General features: G+C 39.9%; 1 protein-coding gene across 1 annotated transcript; it reads left to right on the top strand.

Moving 5' to 3' along the window:
- Positions 1-4,939: 4,939 nt before the first annotated feature.
- LOC308432017 (protein SET-like) lies at positions 4,940-5,962 on the top strand (the record flags this gene model as incomplete). Its single annotated transcript, XM_080931680.1, has 1 exon — positions 4,940-5,962. One exon carries the CDS (start codon positions 4,940-4,942, stop codon positions 5,807-5,809), a length of 870 nt encoding a protein of 289 aa, XP_080787806.1. The 3' UTR covers positions 5,810-5,962.
- Between the last annotated feature and the right edge of the window lie 3,176 nt (positions 5,963-9,138).

The following is a 9,138-nucleotide window of genomic DNA, read 5'->3' as shown; positions in this document are numbered from 1 at the left end:
ATTACAGTTATAAATTCTACACACTTTTGTTTATTGGTATGGGAATTCAATATTCATCCAGTAGAAAGTTGTGCAAGGTATGAAGATTCCTCTGCCCACACGTAGACACTAGGGGAATCAGGAATATTGACCACACAATATTATCCCATCTAGGGAAAGGATGTACAACTTCTTTTCCACCCAGAAGGCCCTGCGGCACCATAGTTAACAGCCCAGTGACCACTGAGCTCTACGTAGCCAAGACCACACCAAATCCTCCCCCAGACCCTTATTTTGAGCCTGGCAATCTATAGAACCCACCTTTTTGGAAGGCTTTACACTTAGTCAGTCTATAGAACCCATCTTTATGCAAAGCAACATGCACTTTACGGAGAGTTTCTATGTATTTATATCTTAAGCTTTCTTGTGCACATATATCACTGTAGGTAGAACTTAAGAGGTAGTTCTGGGATCTCAGGAAAGCAAATCGCTGATGGGAACGAGATAAAAAAAAGACTGTACACCGTCTGTGAGAAAAAGCCATGGTCAACAGGTAAAACCAGCCCAAAAGAGAGACTATATAAGCTACAAACAGTGAGCCCACAGCAACAGGGCTGTTTAAGCCTTTGGCGATCCCATCTGGACCCTACAACAAAGATATTCACTCTTTGGAGCTAATAGGATTTAATGTTTGCCCTGCAAAACTGGATCTTACTTTGACTGCTTCCTCCTTTCTGTCCCCTGTTTGTCTCACTTTAAAACTGGAATTTATCCCTGTACCATTGCAACTTGAACGCATATAATGTGATTTCGGGTGTTCCGAGAGCTGACAGCTAACAGTGTGTCCTACATCTCAGGAGACACATTGCCTTTGGACATTTAAAAAAAAATGTAGTAGGAATCATGAAGATTTCAGGAACTCTTTGAGGTGAGATAAGTGGACTTTTAAATGTGTGTTTGCCATGGTCTTTGGGAGACCGAGGTGGAGTATAATGGTTTGAATATGAAATGTTTTGTACCAGCCCATGTGACGAATACTTGGTTCCTAAGTGATGGTGGTATTTTGACAGGTAGTACAATGCTTAGGAAGTCAGAATGGAGGACATGGGACACCAGAGCTGTGCCTTTGAGGCTTAAGCCTAGTCCTAAGTACCTCCCCCTCTCCCTCTGCCTGAGAAGGTGTAAGCCATCTCTGCATCATGCTCCAACTGCCAAGAAGTTCTGCCTCCTTATAGACCCTAACACCCACAGAACCCAGATTTATGAACCAAAGCCTCTGAAACTGAAGGCAAAAATAACTCTGACCCCTTTAAGTCCTATGTCAGACGTTTTGTAACACCAACACAAAGACCTGCTCATACATTATATTAGTTCATTCAAAGCGTTTTGAATAAAAAATTATTTTCAAATTAGACTTTGTTTTATTATAATTTAAGGACAAATCTAGTAAGATCCAAGGGAGGGACCTCTTGATTTAAAACTTTGACATATTAGCCAAAGGCAAGCTATCTCCTGGATGTCTGGCTCCTCAAGCAACTTGAAGATGGCGATGAACATTCATATTACAGACTTGGTTATGGGATTCCACAGGGCACTTGAAGAGCAAAGGCTGCTTCTGTGCAACAGAATTAAATTCTATCAACTCAAACCCTTGAGAAAGTAAAGATTTGCCAAGTTCAGACCATGTGTTCCTCCTTCTCTTCTATAAACACATGGGTTAAAAATACATTTATTGTGTGTGCATGTGTGTATGTGTGTATGTGTTCACATGCATGCCTGAAGATCAAAATATCATAGGACAGCATGTGGAAGCTGGTTCTCTCCTTCTCGTTGTGGGGCTGAAATTTAGCTCCTTAAGCTTTTGCCCACTGAGCAATCTCAGGCCTCTTTTTTCCCTGGACCAACTATTTCCATGTCTGGGTTCCCCTTAGCAACCCAGGAAATCCATTGCCAGGTGGGAATATCTGTGGATGGTTGCAGCTGTGTGTTTCCATTTGTCCTGTGTCCCTTTACTCTTTCCTTTTGGTGTCAGATGTTTCCCTCCTCATTTCCTAGAACTTTCAGTGTGGCCTTGGGCTTTATTTTCTAGACAGCCTGAGCTCAAATAATTTCTTTGGGTTTCCCTGTTTTATAGATGAGTACACTAGGGAAATCTCAAAGAAGCTGATTACATGTGAAATCTATAGATAGTAAATGGTCACATTAAACCCCAGGTAACTGTCAGATTTCCATCAGCCAGTAGTCCTGTGCCTGAGCCAAAGGTGAAGTGTGTCTTGTTTGAACAGTGAAGTAGTACAGGACTAGAGTGGTAATGTCCTCAAACTTGACCATTATTTCAAGAATGTGGAAAAATAATCCCCAAAAATGCAAAATAATTACGTTTCACTGATACATTTTAGGAGGGGGAAAGAGAAGTCTTGTATTAGGCAGGGCTCCAAAAGCAAACACAAAGATTGGTGCTGTTCTTAGCTAAGGAGTTTAAGTTTGTCATGCCCTCTAACTAGATCTCAATCTTCCCCATGTCAAATATTCCATTATTAAAATTAAATTGGCAAACTTTTTGTACAGCAAAGAAGCACTTGCCATGAAAATAAAATATGAATCTGGATAAATCATGTTCTTTTGGTTTAAAAATCACATGCTTTGCTTTTACTTTGGCTAATTGTGTGCTTAAATTATTTGATAATAGATAAGAGATTTACATAGAACACGAAGATGCTCAGTTAAAAACGTCCTTTGTACCCGGTTCTTTCCTCTCTGTTCAGCTTGCTTACATTCCTGAACATAACAAGTTGGGTTATCTTTCTGGGAGGAAAGATTGTTTGTTTGTGATCATCCCATTCTGTTTGCAAGGAATATGTTGTCCTAGGAAAGTCAGAGTGTTAAGTACTTGCTCAAGGGGCTGCTGTCATCAGGGTCTGGTAAATGTATTTACAGATAAATGTCCAGAGGAACAGGCATCGTCTTCAAATCTTAATATTATTTACTTCATGTTTAATGAGTTTTTTTTTTTTTTTTTTTTTTTTTTTTTTTTTTTTTTTTGGTCTGCATGTCTGTCACAGGCATGCAGTACCTATGGATGCCAGAAGAGGGCATCTGATCCTCTGGAACTGGACTTAAATGGCTGTTACCTGACATTTGGATATTGGGAATTAAAACTGAGTCCTCTCTAAGCACTCCTGAGCCATCTCTCCATACACAGCCATGAAACCACTCATAGAAACCTTGTATCACTTTTTACAAGAGTGACAATCCTACAACTTGATTTTTTTTCAATTAATTTGAAAACTGTTATGACGACAACAACAACAACAAAATGCCACAAAATGTCAGCAAAATATCTAAGCCAAAGGCAGACTCAGTTGAGAGAGGTGTGGAAACCGCTGCTCTCATATGGTGTGTCTGGAAGACTGTGCTGAGAAAAACCCCTATGGAAGACCACAGTAGTCCAGGTTGCAAATGCCCATTTCCTTCAAGCCCGCAAATCTGTTTTTACAAAGGTATTGTCCAGATGAGCTCAGGTATATTTAATGGAGGGTATAGTTGGGGTTGTTCATTGAAACATTATTTATGAATATGTGTTTCTAAATAATCAAATGCCATCTGTAGAAATTTGCTCCTGCGTATCTTGTATAGCATAGTATGCGTGTATACATCAATGTTCTTAAATAAGAACATATGGGGAGTATTCACACAGCGTCTGTTAGATACTGTAATGCTTTATTAACCACTAGAAAATTACTGGTATGCAGACTTCAGATGTTTCCTTCAAAAATACATACCCAGTTATGTATCTTTTCAATGGGTTATTTTACTGTGGTGTATTTTATTACCTTTCTAAGATTTTATATAATGCAATGTATCATGTTAAATATGCTATTTTACTACACTGTACAATACATCTAACCCGGGCATGTGCTAGTAAGCCATGAAATGCTCCAATTAAAGGAACAAGTGTTTGTGAGAAAAATGAAGGATATAAAAAAAGAAAGAGAAAAGAAAAACAAAGGATACAGAAGCCTATAGCTCAATGAATCAGTACAAAGTAGAAAAACACACTTCTGAATGCCTCAACATGCCTGCCTGCTCCTTCTGACATGCTAATGAATTCATCACAGGTCATCTCTTAAGTAGAATCCTATCAATATTTTATATTTTCAAGACCACAATGCATTTTTTTCCTTTTAAAAAACAAAACAGCAACAAAACCCAAACCTGAGTTTGAGAAGTGTTTATAACAGCATTTCTGTAAAATAAAGCTATTTGTGTCTATTTTGGCTCATGTGTCTAAAGTCTTAAAGACTTCTACCCAATCAAAGCTACAGCTTCTGGGACTGAAGAGATGGCTTAGCAGTGAAGATACTTGCCACTCTTGCAGAAGATGCAGTTTTGGTTTCCAGTACCCATACAGGGCATCTCACAACTGTTTGCAACCCCAGCTCCAGGGGAATCTGACCTCTGACCTGTGTGGGCACCTGCACTCAGGTCTGCAAACACATGTGCTGATGCACATGCACACACTTAATAAAATTAAAATAAATCCTAAAATATTGAAGGCATAACTTCTAAATAGCTTTTGTATGTCTGATATTGGGACAAATACCATGCTTAAAAGTGTTAAATTTTCTTATTCATCATTTAGTATATTTTTACACTTTCAGCAAGGACATCTATATAAGTCACCATAAAGATGTTAAGTTGAAAACAGTGATGAAGAAAGGTGGTTAAGAAGGATATGGTAGTGAACCACACCCTTTAGTCCCAGCGGTTAGGCAGAAGCAGGTGAATCTCTGAGTTTGTGTCCCCTCATCTATAAAGTAAGTCCCAGGAACAGTCATGTGTCCCTGTCTCAAAAAAAAAAAACAAAGACAAAAAACAAAAACCAAGAGTTCCTGCGACTTTCTTACTGCTGTGAGCATCGTGGCTCTGGCCTCGGTCTCCCGGCCACATCCCTAACGCCATGGCCCTGAAGCGGCAATCTGCGATCCTGCCTCAGTCCAAGAAACCCAGACCCGCTGCTGCCCCGAAGCTGGAGGACAAGTCGGCCTCTCCAGGCCTGCCGAAGGGAGAAAAAGAACAGCAAGAAGCAATTGAACATATTGATGAAGTACAAAATGAAATAGACAGACTTAATGAACAAGCCAGTGAGGAAATTTTGAAAGTAGAACAAAAATATAACAAACTCCGCCAACCGTTTTTTCAGAAGAGGTCAGAATTGATCGCCAAAATCCCAAATTTTTGGGTAACAACATTTGTCAACCATCCACAAGTGTCTGCACTGCTTGGGGAGGAAGATGAGGAGGCCCTGCATTATTTGACCAGAGTCGAAGTGACAGAATTTGAAGACATTAAATCAGGTTACAGAATAGATTTTTATTTTGATGAAAATCCTTACTTCGAAAATAAAGGTCTTTCCAAAGAATTTCATCTGAATGAGAGTGGTGACCCGTCTTCAAAGTCCACAGAGATCAAATGGAAATCTGGAAAGGATCTGACAAAACACTCGAGTCAAACGCAGAATAAAGCGAGCAGGAAGAGGCAGCACGAGGAGCCTGAGAGCTTCTTCACCTGGTTCACCGACCACTCCGACGCGGGGGCTGACGAGTTAGGGGAGGTCATCAAAGACGACATTTGGCCAAATCCCTTGCAGTACTATTTGGTTCCGGATATGGATGATGAAGAAGGAGAGGTAGAGGATGATGATGATGACGATGAAGAGGAAGAAGGGTTGGAAGATATTGATGAAGAAGGAGATGAGGATGAAGGTGAAGAAGATGATGATGAGGATGAAGGGGAGGAAGGAGAGGAGGATGAAGGCGAGGATGACTAGCACAGAAGACTGATGGATCCAACCTTCTTTTTTATTTTCTTTTTATTTTTTAAATTTCTCCAGTCCCTGGGAGCAAGTTGGCAGTCCTTTCCTCCCTGTCCCTCTGTGCTCGGTCGCCCTGTTTGTGAGGTCTCAGCATCATGGTTCTCGACTAATTTGGGGGAAAATATCTTGAGCAAAATACAACAGGAAAAGAAAAAAAAAAAACAAAAGGGAAAAAGAAAAGAAAAAGAGAGGTGGTTGGGTGGTTAAACATCAAGCAATGTCTTAAGAAACACCACATTTCCTGAAACTTCTGTTTCTTGGAAATGAAATTTCAAAACATTCCATGGTAATTGATACCCATATATCTTAGTTAGGATCTCTATTGCTGTGATATAACACCATGCCCCCCCACACACCAAAATAAATAAATAAATAAATAAATAAATAAGGCAACATGGGGGAGGAAAGGGCTTATCTTACAGTTCTAGGTAACAGTCTGTCCCCGAGAGAAGTTAGAGCAAGAAGTCAAGGAGGACAGGGCCTGGAGTCAGGAACTAGATAAGCCATGAAGGGATGCTGCTTACTGGCTTGCTCATCATTGCTTGCTCAGCCTGCTTTCTTGTAGCACCCAAACCCAGCAGCCCAAGTGGTGGCACTGCCCACAGTTAACTGTGCCAAGGATCAGCCTTGGCTTAGAGGGGAGTCCTGACAAAGGGGTGCTTGAAAGAGCCGAAGGGAACAATGGGAAGTTAGTGAGGTGGATACAAGCTGACAGTCTTGTGCTGTGCTCAGCATAGCCCTCCAGAGGTCTCTAGACAGACCAGCCCAGTCTTCTATTTACATATCAGGCTCACTTTTGATTATTCCATGAATTTTATGTCCTTAGTCCCTTAATTCTTAGAAAACATAACCAGTACACTTTAAAAATCAAACAAACAAACAAACAAAACATAGCAAATGAATTTAGAGATTTGCCTGCCTTTGTAAGCACAGATTATAAGCTAACTGGGTGGTGTCTCAGTTGAGATCACCATTTCCACCATGCCTAGACCTCAGGCTGACCTGGAACACAGAATTTGCCTGCCTTTCTAAGCACAAACAATAAGCTAAGCTGGGTGCAATCTTTCCCCTTCATCAACACTCTCTAAATACTTATCTCCTTCCTTAATATCTTTTTGACAAGCTGGCTCATAGTGTAGCTACTTTTGTTCTTTTAGGTCTGAGAAGCCCCTCGTATTATTCAGATTGTATTCTTACATTTTGCATAGTTTAGAAATGATATATTCCCTTAACTCCTGTTTTCAGAGTCCATTCTCCCAGCTTTAAGGGCTGTCCTGAAGGTCATAGCATTTACCATTTTGCTAAGGACATTAGGCACATTCTCTCCCAAGACTAGTGCTGGTTCTAATTATCATGTGCCGAGGGTCATTTGGTTCTTCTTGAGGCAGCAGAAGGGAAAAACTTTGACATAGGCAAATATGCATAAACACATAAATTCATATACAGAGTCACACATGGGTATATATACATTTTCAATCAAACCAGATGGGCTCAGCTTCCATACATACTCACAATTACATACTCTCTCACACACACACAGTCATACTTACATATACATTTGGGGCAAAAGACCAAGCACCGGTTCAGAAAGAACTCATCCATTCTGGATGAAAAGTGAGCTCCAATATTTATTGCATAGAGAAAGAAAAGACGTCTGCCCTTTTAATGCTAAATGAATTAAACCAAGTTTGTAAGAAGTAAGCTTAAATTAGACTAAGACTGCCTTGTTATTAAGAAAAGACTTGTTCTGCCCCATGGTGAGGAGAAGCCTGCGTATTCCTTCTGCTCTCTCTCTCTCTCTCTCTCTCTCTCTCTCTCTCTCTCTCTCTCTCTCCCTCCCTCCCTCTTTCTCTCTCTGCCTCTTATTTCCCCTTTCCCTCTGCATTCTGCATTTTGCTTCTTATTTTTATGTTGCCTATAGTTTCTAAGTTATTCTACTCTGAGTTCTCCTTCTAATCTTGCTCTGATGCCACAGTGATGCTCTTATTCTCAATGCCCTTTCTCCCAGTGCTATTTGGAGAAATGTCTGCTTTTCTTCTTGAGTTCAGTTCTGTCTAAAAAGTGTTCTGTCTCCTCAGTTCAGTTCTGACTCTTCTCTTTGTCTTCAACACTTATACACCTTTCAGAGTACACGATCACATGTTTCAAAGTTCATCACAAGTTCATGCATAAAATCAAATCATAAATTTAAATAGAAGTTTAGAACAGAGAATGTTTTCATGCATAGCCATCAGGAGTAATTAGCTGGCTAAAACATTCATCACCTGTCACAGTTCCACAGGTTCACTGAAAGTTAAAAACCATAACCAAGTTATTAGTGAAGTTTTATATAGATAATCCCAGTCAATATTTTTTCTTCTGTCCTAGCACCTATAATAAATCATTAGTTCCCCTTTTATGACCTTTGGTTAATTGTTTTACAACCTCTTGTAATGTGCTCTGAGTAGTAGAAAGTTTGGTTACTATCTAATAGGCAATTAACTGGTGACACTTGGGAGACTGGCAGAGTTCTCACTGCAGTTTTGACTATCAGAAAGGGACTTAATAGCAGCCCCACTATAAAAGAGTTTAATAAATACTGATATAATTTTATCAATTCTTATAGAATCATCATAAAGAATTAAGAAGCCATTTATTTTTCTATAAAGAGTCACTACAAGATAGTACATCTTTGTAGTTCTGCAGAGATAGGTGGGCTAATACCTAGTGATTGTCATATATGTTTAATAATAACAGGAAGGGCATATTAATAGCATGAATCTTTTCTAAAATGATTTTCTCCTGGGCCTTGCCTATTGAAGTTCTGTTGTAGATGTTAATCTAAGGCAGTCATTTCAGGAAGATCACCTGTAGTTACTAGTTTGTCCTATGATGGCTCCTGACACCCATGGAGTCACTACATTTGGCAGGGAAAACATTCCTTAATAATGCTGGCAGGGAGAATATTTCCAAAATGGGGAATGTACAGAAAAGTATACACATCATTGTACAAACAAGCCTCACACATAGCAGTAGTCAACACTCATGGATGCCTGTGCCCTGTCAGCTCTGCTCCAGGGGCAGGAACAATGGCATGCCATCCCTTGCTTGGCCATGCAGGACTCAGCAGAGCTGGACCCTTCTGCATGAATCATCAATCACGATAATGAATAAGTACAGGCTTTCCCACAGGTCAATCTGATGGAGGCATTTCCTCAACCAAGATTCCCTCTTCTCTAATGAATCTAGCAGTATCAAGTTGACATAAAATTAGCTAGCACAGTATAATATTTAAAGAACCAACT

The sequence above is a fragment of the Micromys minutus genome, assembly GCF_963924665.1.
Source record: "Micromys minutus genome assembly, chromosome: 17".
Taxonomy (NCBI): Eukaryota; Metazoa; Chordata; class Mammalia; order Rodentia; family Muridae; genus Micromys; species Micromys minutus.
This window is presented reverse-complemented; position numbering and strand designations above follow the sequence as displayed.